Source organism: Abrus precatorius, unplaced genomic scaffold (assembly GCF_003935025.1).
Source record: "Abrus precatorius isolate BTA unplaced genomic scaffold, Abrus_2018 Scaffold3, whole genome shotgun sequence".
In the NCBI taxonomy this organism is placed as follows: domain Eukaryota; kingdom Viridiplantae; phylum Streptophyta; class Magnoliopsida; order Fabales; family Fabaceae; genus Abrus; species Abrus precatorius.
Window position 1 is genome coordinate 16,122,143 of NW_020874373.1, and position 12,859 is coordinate 16,135,001.

Here is a 12,859-nt window from a genome sequence, read left to right on the forward strand (position 1 = left end):
GAAGACAAAAGGCATTAAATCATATTACCTAATTTTGTCAACTATTCTTTCAATTCAATGTTCTTGAATCTATGATTAAAATTGCTTGTAATATGATGAATGCAATAAACATGATATGTATTAGGAGGTTGCTATTCAATATGAGTTTGAAACAACACTTTTGATGCTTTGATGCCTATCAGATATAAAACATATTCCTGTCTTTGTTGTTACATGCACACGAATCATTGCCAAAAATCATTCCCACGTTGACATAGTCTCTCCTTCAACAATAGCAAACGCTAATGGTGGGATACAATTATTTCATCTTGTGTTGTTACAATCAACAATGTGTGACGATACTTACCATACAAAACTGTTCTATCTACCTTAATAATAATTGGTTTGCAAAAGTTGAAAGCTTCCTTACATTGATTAAAATACCAAAACAATCATTCAAATACTCTAAATCTATTATCCTCTTGATGCCCAACAACAAACAGCTTCGTTTCAATCTTATAAACAAGCCCAACAACATAAAATTGCATTTACTCTAACCATCTTGGCAATGTAGCATATGATTCATCTTAGTCACCAAAGATTCTTACAATTGCCTTCTGTTTTACCTTCTAGACCTTTTGTATGAAATTTTATATCCAAATTGAGTACTCATCCTTTCTTGAATTAAACTTCTAAACAATGATAGTTCAAGATTAACCATAACTACAAAAAACACAACAAATTAACATAGTTTTCTTATTTTCAACAGGCTTTATGAAATAAGATATTAAGCATACTTTCATACATATAATAAAAACTTACCAATGATACATGAACAAATCAAATCTGAATCTAGTTTGGTATAGTCTTGAGATATTGTAGGGTTGAGACATGTATGCTTACCCACATACCTCGTTATATTCTACTTCATTAAATTTAAGCAATTATGTTTTTATTCTCTATGGACAACCATTGTTATAGTTCAAACACCTCATATATAACTTTGTTGGTTTAGACTCAATAACAAAATAACTCTGATGTATTTTTATTGTATGTTGTTTTGAGGCATTTTTACTTCATCTTTTGAGTCAAATAATAAACCCACATATAAGAAATCTCCAATAGCACATGAAATGTCTTCATTAATTTCTTTTGCTTTGATTTCTTGGTCTAGGTGTTTCCAATTAATATAATTACAGTATGAACTTACATTCCAAAATGGTATTTTACTTACACCCATATATAAACTATCATTATTCATCATCATAAAAAACTTATAATTTAATCAATATACTGTTTAACTAACAATACTTCCAACACTTTGTTGTGGTAAATTTAAGTTTGAATCAAAATCATTATCTACATTTTTATCGAACGAACTGTTTAATGAAATATGTCCTTCATCATCATCACTATTGACTTCTTTATCTTTATCTTCATAACTGCATAAATCTTTAGATATTTCAAAATACATACACTTATACAATATGTGTTGTCACTAAAAATAAAGCATAAATCATTATATAATTTAATTTATACCTTCTGTAACATCTATATTCACCATTTTCATAAGGTTAGGCGATGACATTGATAAGCTTTAGTTTAACATATTTGAACCAACTCTTAAACTCTCACTAAATGCAATATCCATATATAATTCAATAACAGTTGTAATACTTTGTTGTTGATACGCACTAATCATACAATCAATGTCTTCGTTATCACATATATCTATAGAGTGTATTGTTTAACACTTAAATCAACCAAAAAATATGAAATTATTCTAAATATAAACTGATTATTACTAAGATTCAACTTGTGCATGAATTTTTTTTTCAAATTCTGAAAACCTATCCCTCTTCTTATCTTTATCATTTTTTGGTTACCTTCAAATGTCACACATGTTTCTAACGAAAATTTTTCATTCTAATATACAATAATAATAATAATATCACTTATCCTGCATTTGTAAAAAGCACAATATTAATAAACAATTACAATTATACTTATTTATATAAATAATAAAAAACAAAATTATTATTAACACATGAAAACATATTACTGCATTCACTTCAACTTAAGTATATTCAAAAAAATCTATATTTTTATATATGTATTACACATATATAAAATAAATATTCACAACAGATATAGCATTATTTTTTTAATTAATATTCGACATAATATTAAACTTTTACTAACATAATTTCTATATCTTTTTTAGTAACTACAAAAAAATAAATTTTGAATTTCAACATACACAAAAATATATTCACTAATATATTCATCAATTTTACCAACCTTTATTCATTCAACTAATTAAAAATTATTTAAATTTAAATAAAAAAATTTAACAAATTAATTGAATATCATAACTAACATGCAATATTTCTTCTAACTCTTTCTTTCTTCAAGCTTCATTTTCATTTCCACATCGTGACATTATATAGACAAAATTTTATGGATAATAGTGTGTAACTACACTCTTTTAAGCAAAGGGTAAAGACACGTTTCAACGTCCCACCAATTTTGTCCAAAATTACGACAAAATTAACAAAATTTATACACATGTCAACGTCTATGAGTTTCATCCCAAAAGAAGATGAAATTATCACAATTTTGACATGTGTTGTAATTTCAAAGTTTCATTTTGATAAAAGATGAATTTGGCTTTTTATCCATAGATTTGACGAAACACTTACTTCATTTTGTATGAAACCATTGACACGTGTCACATTTTAAAGAATTTTGTCTCTTTTTCAGACAATTTGATAAATTAAAAAAAATAAAATCATTCAACTGAAATATGAAACATCGGTGGCAAAAGTTACCTCAGATGAAAAATATTTTTTTTTTAATCTTACAATGGTAATTAGTTATTAAAAAAGTAATAAAAAATTCACTAAGCCGAAATTGGAATGCCCAGGAATAAGTAGTTCTTGCATTAAGAAAAACTGACAAAACATCGTACTTTTCAGTAGATATTAGGCTAAGGAAAAATGGTCACAAAGTAACAATCTGATTTTGTATTATATTTTGCGGTTGTAATTAGAAAATCCTGTAGCCAAAACAATCAAAGGCAGACGGCAGAATAACCTTGAGTTTCAAGAATCATTAGGACAAACAAACTATTAAGTTGCTTCTTCTAATTGTTGTAATCTAGAGCCATGTGGCAATCTCGGTGCTTGGTCGCATGGTGAGGAATCGGGACAACCATTAACTATTGATTTCTTGTCCAAATTAAGGAACATAAATAAAATAACAATCCACACACACCGATACTTTGAAGACACAATAATAATAAAGCATTTCAGTATGGATTGGTCCACTTTTCAATTAACCAATATGGTGTGTTGTATTGTGTTGTGTATCTTATAGATGGAAAAGGATAGAATATCGATGAAGGAATGATTAAACTTTCCCTGTAGCTCTGGAGAAAGAGAAATCAAGAGCACTAGAAATCATGGGTGTTGCATCATGGTTGGTCACCATTACATATTCTTTGTGCTAGTTATCAGTAACATTCGGCAAAACATTTCATCAAGAAGATCACCTTTCACTATATCTTGCCATCGTAGCAACGTCTAATGTTATTTTGTTTGTGTTATGCTTGCTGTTGGTGGCAGATGACAATTTTGCTGATTTTCATCTTAATTTTGCATTCAGCTTAATAGGATGCTTTCATATTAATTTGTACTTATGTATCCCCTCCTTGCCATCCTCTTGGAAGGCTGGAAACAAGTTGTCTCTTTTTTTATATATGCAATTTCATTTCCTAGTTGTAGAATATAAGGGAGACGATAATTCCCTTACTAATGACACCAAGAATTGCCAAAAAAGCAAACTCTGCAGCACAAGCAACATAACTTAACCTTGATGATACCTTCAAAGTGACCAATGTGCTCAATCGTTTTATGAAGGAAATAAAGCAATTTTTTATGGAAACTCTATAACCCAAATTGTTTGACAAAAAACAATTAATGAGAGACCATTTCAAATTAATTAATAAGGGTAGTAAATCCGATACGAGTATTTTAGATATCTAACAGGTAAAGAATATTAAAATTTTCATTTATACAACGGGTTCAGATACGTGTACTTTTATAAAATATAGGTATGAGAATGAGTATTGTATTACTTTACTTAATCTATTTCTACCCATTGTGTCGAAAAGAAAAAACTAATAAAGAATTTCCGAGTATTACCAAAATTGTTTTTTTCTTTTTCAAATAACCAAAATTTGTTTTTTTTTTTTTTTTTTGTCAAATACCAAAAACTGTACCACAAAATTCCCTTACATAAAATATGGGCTTCGATCCCACGTGTTGGGCCATCAGTCCACTACCACCTGTGTTCAAAATACGGGCCTGGTGGCCAGGGATGGGCCACAGGCCGAAAAGGTACGTAATATTGCACCGCCGGAGGAGGCGGGGGAGGGTATGGACGCGCCGGCGGCGGAGGGTAACAATAATGACACTCTCCGGACGGCGGAAACAAAACCGGCGGAGGCGGTGCAACCGCGGGAGAATAAACAGCAGAAGCCACTGGCAAAGCAGCCGTCGGGTAGCAATATGAGTTCGCGATTTCCGACGTTGGATATTGTATTCGTACCTGCGATGTGTTCGGAGAACAATCATCCGGAGCCAGAACAGGGTACCCAGAGATTCTCCCGTCGAGAATCTGTGACGAGTGGGTCCCAAACCCGTTCAATTTGTACGAGAAATTGAAGATCCCGTTGGGCTTGCCATCAGCGGCACGAACCTCGTAACTCACGAATCTGGCGACGTCGGGGACGTCACGGAGCAGATCGGCGATGGAAACGCGACACTCTCCGAGGAGCTTGTCGCCGAGGATGACACCGTCGTGTCGGAACTCGAAGCGGAAGAAGAGGTCGGCGAAACCGCGTTGCGAGAAGCATTCCAGATCGAAACGCGCTTCGTGGTTCCATTCGGGGTTGCTACCGTCGTCGTCGCTTTCTCTATCTGTTTGGGTTTTCTGCTGTTGCTTCTGTTCCTCCGTTAGGTCTCTGGTGGGATCATCACTGGCGATGAAGACGAGCGCGTAAACGGTGAGTTTTTGAAAGAAGTTGAAGGCTCTGAGGTCTTTGCACGAAATGAGTTTCAGCTCTATGCTGCTTCTGGGTTCCATTGGAGAATGTGTTTGTGAATTGGGTTTTGGACAATTGTTAACGTTGGAAAGATGAGTTGTCGCAATATTAAGTTTTGAAAGTGCTATCTCGTAAATATCGATCTATGATGAGATTGTTGTCCGCGTATGGCAATATGAAACTACAAATGAAAGTACAAAACTAACCTTCAATATTCAGTTCGTTACGTGTGCCTTGGGATTTAAGGATTTGAAGGGAAGGTTCTTGTCATTTTCATTCACGTTATTTGGCTATCTAATTGTCTTTATGCTCTGGTGTAATAGTGCCATGGGTTTATTGTCATTACATGTAGTGCACTGTTATGTTACGTGTATATCACGAATTGTAATGCAATGCTATTTGTATTATTATTACCTTTCAGATCCAAATTACTCCCTTGCCTTGACTAGCATATCTGAAAATTTCACATTGATAAACTTACTTTGTCAAGTTACATATCACAATCTGCCAGAGAACTTGCAATTGATAATGAACAAGTCAGGGATAGTTTTTCTTTTTCTGAACAAAGGATTCAGCATTCAAATAAACAACTGAAAACAGAAGAATAATTACCATTCATATCTAAAGGAAACAAGAAGACAGGAAAAACCAATAGACAAAAGCAAACATGTTAGTTTTAACTCTCCAGCTTCACATTCCTTGTTACAAAATAAATTAGACTTATTTGAAGATAGCACATGCAATGATGCAATGTATCTACAATGCTGCGAATGACTGTAGCAAGGGAAGCCAATCTTCAGCAACATAGATATAGAAATTTAAGAATTTAGGCTTCAGAAGAAGAAAATGAACTACGTAGAAGCTGACAAGGAAGAAAATCAGTTTTATTTAAATTAAATTTTGTTTTGATAAATTTCAAATATATCCATATTTTTTTTTATCGTGGATCTAATTTGTTTTTTTTTTTTTCAATTTAGATTTTTAAATCTAATTGAACCTGGTTATAGAATGGACTTTCATATCTAGATTTTGTATCCACCCGTATATGAAATTATCTTTGGAGTTTCTTGCATAAATGATCTCATGTCCATGTTCTTAATGACTTTACCAGCTTGTCATAGATAAACTTGCAATAAAAATCACTGATAATTGTTACATGCTGTAACATTCCTTACAAAGTAAAAAGAAATAAATATATAAATGATACGTTATTCTATATTTGTGTTAGCAAAAACTTAAGGACTTTCAAAGATCAATTAAAATTTAAAATCATAGGAAGACAGTTTCTACACTTTATTTGGATTAAAAGGGTGAAGAAATAGGAAGGATTGAAATGAATGAAGTAGAAATTAAATATTAGTGAAATTATATTTGTTTAGATGGATTGAAATATTAGTGAAATACAATGAAATGAAATAAAAATATGTTTAAATTATTTTATTCTTAGAATATAAAAATCAACACAGTCCAGAGCATCATTTTGACTATACTCTTTCTTTTTGTATTTGGATTCACACTCTTTGTGCGTTTTTTCTATTTTTTCCATAAACACAACATCTCTTACAACTTAATCAGGAATAGCTTTGTATTTGGATTCACCCAAGATTGTTTTGTAAATGGGATGTAATCAATTGGACAACTGAATTACCTTTTCATGACCTATGGAAAGAAAAAAAGCTTATGTAGTTGATGCTCAAGTTGCAATAAAACAAAGAATTTATGTGTCATGTTGGTTGTTTCATGGTTCTTTGGAACCTTATGTATTGTGCCCTTTAGTGTAGATAAGCAGGTTGATTACTTTGAATTAGTATAAATTGATTACATTCTAGGTATTCTAATGCATTTTTAGAAGGTTAAGAATGGATGTTCTAATATTTGAAAATGGAGAGGTAAAACAAAACTTTTAAAATTTTTTGAGATAGGAACACATCAATTTGTAAGAGACAAAAGTGATAAATAAATAAATATAGTTTTAGCCTTGTTTCACTTCGTTTCATGTCACTTTTACTATGAAATTTTTTTACTAGGACTCACAAAAATATATTTAACTGCATGTCTAATTTCAACTCATTCAAATGAATGAAATAAGATATATATAATCAATTTCAATTTTCTGGGTTTCAATACATTCAAACTAAGGCTTAATTCAAAAGACTTTTATTTGGTTGAAACATATCTATAATGTAAATTTAAAATGATACAATCAATTAAACTTTACTAATAACTTATTTATCAAGATCTTCATTATAAAAATAGAAACAATGCATAATTAATAGCTTAAATTTCAGTTCAATTCTTACTTTTTTTCTTCCAAATTTCATCCCATCTTTTGTACTAGTTTGCTTTTCTGTTAAAAAGCATGAAATTTATTTTGTTATTAGTGGTTAATAATTATAACTTAATTTGTATGAAAATTAAGACACATTAATTAATAAAACTATAGTTTAAAAATGATTAAAATAAAACTTAAAGAGATTATGACGCTAATTATAATTTCCAATCAAATGTTAAACAAATGGATCAAAATTGAAATGAACTCATTGTTTTTCCTTCATTTTTTAATTTGTAAATTATGTAAATAAATGAAAAACTTTCAAAAGCAAAACAAAAAAGTAAATAATAATAATAAATAAATAAAAACAATGATGCAAAAGTGACCCGGATTAAAATTAATTCTTATACAACTAGGCTATCATTCAATATTTTTTTTTTACTCATTTACTTTAAGATTCACTTTAAACATTTTATTAATTTGCACAAAGCATGGACAATTAAGTACCTACACTGATAATCTCTTCTTCTTAGAATTATTTGAAATATATTTTTTGAAGTGGATATACTTATTTGATAGTATAATCTTTTATTGTTAATCAAATGCATTCTTAATAAAAACCTAATTTTGATTTTAAACGAAACCCGTACAGTAATTCATTAAACAAAATCTCGTTAATTTTCCCGCTGGTTCAAGGGTTCATTTTAAAAAACCAAATCGCCTTTCAATTTTAATGCTTTACGCGCGCCGTTACGGAAACGATGCCGCTATCCACGACCGGCCCCTCGCCGTCACCGGCGTTAGAAGAAGAGCAGTCACCTCACGACGATGACGGTTATGACGTTAACAATGACGACGCTTCGTTCAGCGTCGTTTTACTGGACGAGGAGGGTTTCCCGTCACAAGCCCCCGGCGAAAACGGTTCACCAAGCGGATCGGAAACGGCGTCGGAAAAAAGCAGCTTCGCCGCTGATTTCTATCAATGCGGAACAGATTGGTCTTCGTTGTTGTCGCCAGAGGATCGTAGACACAGCGATCACGCGCGCGATTCGGGGAAGAAGCTGAAGCAGGGGAACCTGTTGCAGATTTGGGGGTTCAGAAGAAACAAGACCGTTGGTTCCGTTGAATCTGGACCCAATCAAAGTAGTTATTGTGGTGACGGAGGTGAGGGTTGTGTTTCTTCCGAGAGGAAGATTGTGAAACGTGGAAATTGGGGTTCGATTTTGCGTGACACGGGGAAAGTGTTTGAGAAGCCTAAATCTTCTAGCAAGCGAAAGGAACCCCATGCGGAAAATAGAGTTACACGTGCTTGTCCCTTTTATAAGAAAATCCCAGGTAAAATGAAATGAAAGTTCTTCCATTTTTATTATCGGTACACGGTGCGTTTAGATATACACGTTTATTCAATAAGTAACGATAAATTATCTTATAAATTTAACTATAAAATTTATTGAGATAAGTGGAAATAAATCATTTTAAACACGGGATAAGTTATACAACGAGTTCATTGAAATAAAGAGTACAGAAATCCTATGCTATTCCCATAAGCTGTGTGCATAAGCTTTTTCAAATTGGCCGGCCAATATTATTTTACTTAACATAGTTTTGATTTAGGAGTTAATGTAGCGTGGTATGGTATGTTGTTTCCCAATCTGGTTCTTGGTGTTACTAAAGAGTGGAAAAGTTGTAGTATTATGTCATTACTTCTCTGTTTTGAAAACTGTTGGGATAAATCAATGAAAGTGATGAAACAAATTGTGTTGAAAAATCTGTTTGGTAATGGTTACGTTTTTAATTAGTTTCTTTTACCTGTTCTGTTATGAAAATGAAGAAGCGTGTAGTTTCTGAATATTCTAAATTTAGTCTATTCGCCTATGCAGGGACAACCTTCACTGTTGATGCTTTTCGTTATGGGTGTGTTGAGGAGTGCTCAGCGTATTTTCTTAGTCATTTCCACTGTGATCATTATGGTGGCCTTAGCAAGAAATGGTCCCATGGCCCTATTTATTGCTCTCCTCTCACGGGACGGCTTGTTCAAATGTGTCTCTCGGTAAATCCTTTGTAAGAATTCGGAGACTCTTTTATTTTCAATGCCTTCTTATTAGATAACTCGCTTACATCAACAGACAAATCAAAGTGCACCTGATCATGATTTTGTTCTTTCCATTTCAATGAAATGATTAACATTTTTATTATATTTGTTTATATAGGTACATCTACCCTTTGGAATTTAACACTGAACACGTGATTGATGGTGTCAAAGTGACCTTGTTAGAAGCTAATCATTGTCCTGGTGCAGCTTTGATCCATTTTGACCTCCCAAATGGGCCATGTTATTTACACACTGGAGACTTCAGAGCATGTAAAAAAATGCAATCTTACCCTCTTCTTATAAATCAACGTGTGAATGTACTTTATTTGGATACCACATATTGCAACCCAAAATACAGGTGAGACACAGATTTTGCCTGTATAGATCTTGTCATTCAGTTACAAAATATAATCATTGGTTTTGTAACGTAGATTGTTGGGTCTCAATGACAATTTGCTGCTTCAGGTTCCCTTCCAAAGAAGATGTACTAAATTATGTTGTCAAAATTACGAAGAACCACCTCAAAATGCATCCCAGAGCTTTAGTGGTTGTTGGGGCATACAGTATTGGCAAAGAATGTGTATATCTTGCAATTTCTAAGGCACTCGGGGTATATATATATTTTTATTTCCCTAGCAAAGTTCAATTTTGGCTTGTATTTTCATTCTATTCCCTTCTCTTGTCAATTGTTCTTCTTGTTGACATGAGTGATGCCCCAGTGAATATATAACATATATTGATGTCTAAGATTTGGTTTTTTTCTTATGACAATCTTATCTGTTGTCTATTGCCGATGGTTTTGATGTTTTCACTTTATTTCTTTGACCCTTCTGCAACGTCTAAATTTGTGCGTGCTGGAATTGGCAACCTAGCAATATGGCCAAACAATTTTGGCTATTTGTGATACTGTTATGACATATGAGGTTCCTCTTCATGGGTTTTCTGCTCTGAATTAACGAAAGTAGCTTTAAGTTGTTATGTCACCTCACAAACTGTTTGATCCATTGGAGCAATATCTGCGGCTTTTTTCTGATTCAGGTGAAAATCTATGCCAATGCTTCAAGAAGGCGGATTTTGCTAGCTTTTGGTTGGCCCGACCTTTCAGATAGTCTCTGTACAAATGGAAATAAGACACTTCTCCATGTTCTGCCCATGTCATCTCTGAGATTTGAGGTTTAATTTTGTGCCGTTACATTTTAAGCTTGAAAGTCTCAGTTTTTCTTCTTAGAATTTTGTCTTGTTATATAATAATTCACCATCCATGTTTTTCTTGTTTCATTAGACCTTAAAGAATTACTTGAAGACCTACAAGGAACAATTCACAGCGATATTGGCATTTCGTCCAACAGGTATTTTACCTATACTTTTGATAAAACTGATTTCTGAATCATCTTGGTATTTGTAAGTTGTCAACAGAGAAACTATATGTACTGATGGAGTAGTTCAACTCAAGGGTCAACACTTTATACTTCATTTTTCAGGTTGGACTTTCAGTGAGAAGATACGCAACGATCTGGAACTAATTAAACCTGTTTCCAAAGGAAATATCACGATATATGGTAAGATTAACTGCATTTCAACAACCAATTCTGATATAAAATATGAACTTGGTTTTAGTGCTTATATGTATTTAAAATGCACTGGACTTGACCACGGTGCATCAGGGTACTTTTAGTTTTGGGTTCTTCATATTAAGAATCTGCTTTCAGTTGCTGAAATGCTGAGTAGGCTATGGTCACCACAGGCAAAACAAGCTTTTAATTTGTTTATTCTCAGCTGGTGTTATAGTACTTATTTATCCAGCAGACTAGTAAAGTTTATGAGCCCTTTTTTCTTCCTTCTTCTAGGGGTTCCCTACAGTGAGCACTCCAGCTTCAAAGAACTGCAAGATTTTGTTCAGGTCCATAAATGTTTGAGACTTCTTTGACTGAAACATGTTAGATAATTTATTTGAGGGTAACTACAAAATTGCAATATTTTTTTCTCATATTTTAGTGAATCTATCTTTATCATCCCACAGTTTTTGAGGCCTGACAAGATAATTCCAACTGTGAATGTCGGGAATGCTGCTAATCGAGAAAAGATGCAATCCTACTTCCGAGACTGGTTGAAAGGATAAAGTATCTGGCTCTGCTTTTCGTTAAGAAACTGAATTTTTAATAAGGTTTCCGTTTAGAAACCAATTTCCGGGGACTCAACATTTACTGCTGCTTGCAGAAGGTGATACATGAATTTTTTTTGCATCTTGACCATTATGATTACATGTTCTAACAAATGGCTGCAGTACAACAGATGTTTTACTACATGTTTCAGCTTGACCCCTGGTATGCTTCCCATTTGTTGTCCCTGGTATGCTTCCCATTTGTTGTCCGCTAAAAATCTCCCTAAAAGGTCCTACTGCAAAGGCATACAATTTTATGACAAACCAAAGTTGAAAAATATAAACTTTGATGCCAAGCCTTCTGCGTACAAAGCACTTGCCCATTTTGAACATTGTTTTTTAATATCGTGTAAAATACCAGTGAGAATTCCCTCAGGATTCATATTTTTTATCCTGGATGTAGGACAAGTAATTGTAAGAGTTCTATTCTTCAAGGCCTCGTTATATCCATTAGAGCTTTGGTGAAACTTATATGGTGATGGACTTTTATCTTATTGTATTTTGAGAAATAAACCCTTGTACGTTTTACGAAGCTAGTGTACTGGTTACAACTCGATAACAAAATTTTGGCTGCTATGAATCGCTTCTTGTAACTTGTAAGATTGGAGAAAAATATAGCATCGATATTATACAAAAATATTTATTACTTATTGCATTTGGTGAAATCTCCCTTGAGGGGTTATCATGCAATTTAAGACTTCCATTGTTAGTTTTATTAATATTTTAAATAGAGATTTTAGATATCCTAGCGACAAGTAAACTTACATACCCTCTCATGCTCCCCCTTCCCCTTGTTTTATATTTTCATTTCTTTCCCGCTTATCTCTTGGGAGTGTTTGTCAGCATGCCCGCAGAGTATCAATTTCATGAGGTAATTTATAGTTTAATAATCTCTTTCAATTTGATACTATGTTTTAAGCGACACTTCACTCTTATTAATCTTATATATAACCATCAGATTTTTTTGGTCCGCTTTTTAATAAAAGGACTGTCATAATTATATATAAAAAACTAAAAAACAATGGTTTATATATAAGCTTTGAAAATATACTCTTGTTTGCTAACATGATTATGTTATCAACTTATAATTCTTGAGAATATATTAACAAATCTCAGTAAGATTTTGCTAACGTATTTATTTTTAAAAAGTGAAAGTGTATTAATACTCACTCATTTTTTAGGAGTGCTTTAGCAGGACGTTTAGAAATATTTATTTCTATAAAATCCTAGTCTTCATTCTTAAACAAA

General features: G+C 32.7%; 2 protein-coding genes across 2 annotated transcripts; one reads left to right on the forward strand and one right to left on the reverse strand.

Moving 5' to 3' along the window:
• Positions 1-4,320: 4,320 nt before the first annotated feature.
• On the reverse strand, positions 4,321-5,127 carry LOC113862250 (protein SRC2-like). The gene has a single exon (XM_027495345.1). The coding sequence runs from the start codon at positions 5,125-5,127 to the stop codon at positions 4,321-4,323; it is 807 nt and encodes a 268-aa protein (XP_027351146.1).
• A 2,952-nt stretch (positions 5,128-8,079) lies between these two features.
• LOC113863322 (DNA cross-link repair protein SNM1) lies at positions 8,080-12,073 on the forward strand. The gene is made up of 9 exons (XM_027496869.1): positions 8,080-8,693; positions 9,239-9,419; positions 9,569-9,808; positions 9,916-10,060; positions 10,489-10,623; positions 10,733-10,799; positions 10,932-11,009; positions 11,298-11,350; positions 11,471-12,073. The coding sequence occupies exons 1-9, from the start codon at positions 8,120-8,122 to the stop codon at positions 11,567-11,569; spliced, it is 1,572 nt and encodes a 523-aa protein (XP_027352670.1). The 5' UTR covers positions 8,080-8,119; the 3' UTR covers positions 11,570-12,073.
• The last annotated feature ends 786 nt before the right edge of the window (positions 12,074-12,859 follow it).

What these genes read in the sequence shown, in the direction of transcription:
- LOC113862250 (XM_027495345.1), bottom strand. Translation starts at nt 5,127, where the DNA reads ATGGAACCCAGAAGCAGCATAGAGCTGAAACTCATTTCGTGCAAAGAC.
- LOC113863322 (XM_027496869.1), top strand. Translation starts at nt 8,120, where the DNA reads ATGCCGCTATCCACGACCGGCCCCTCGCCGTCACCGGCGTTAGAAGAA. An exon ending in TGTCTCTCGGTAAATCCTTT is followed by an intron (nt 9,420 to 9,568) that starts GTAAGAATTCGG and finishes TTGTTTATATAG; the next exon opens with GTACATCTACCCTTTGGAAT. An exon ending in TGTCATCTCTGAGATTTGAG is followed by an intron (nt 10,624 to 10,732) that starts GTTTAATTTTGT and finishes TTGTTTCATTAG; the next exon opens with ACCTTAAAGAATTACTTGAA.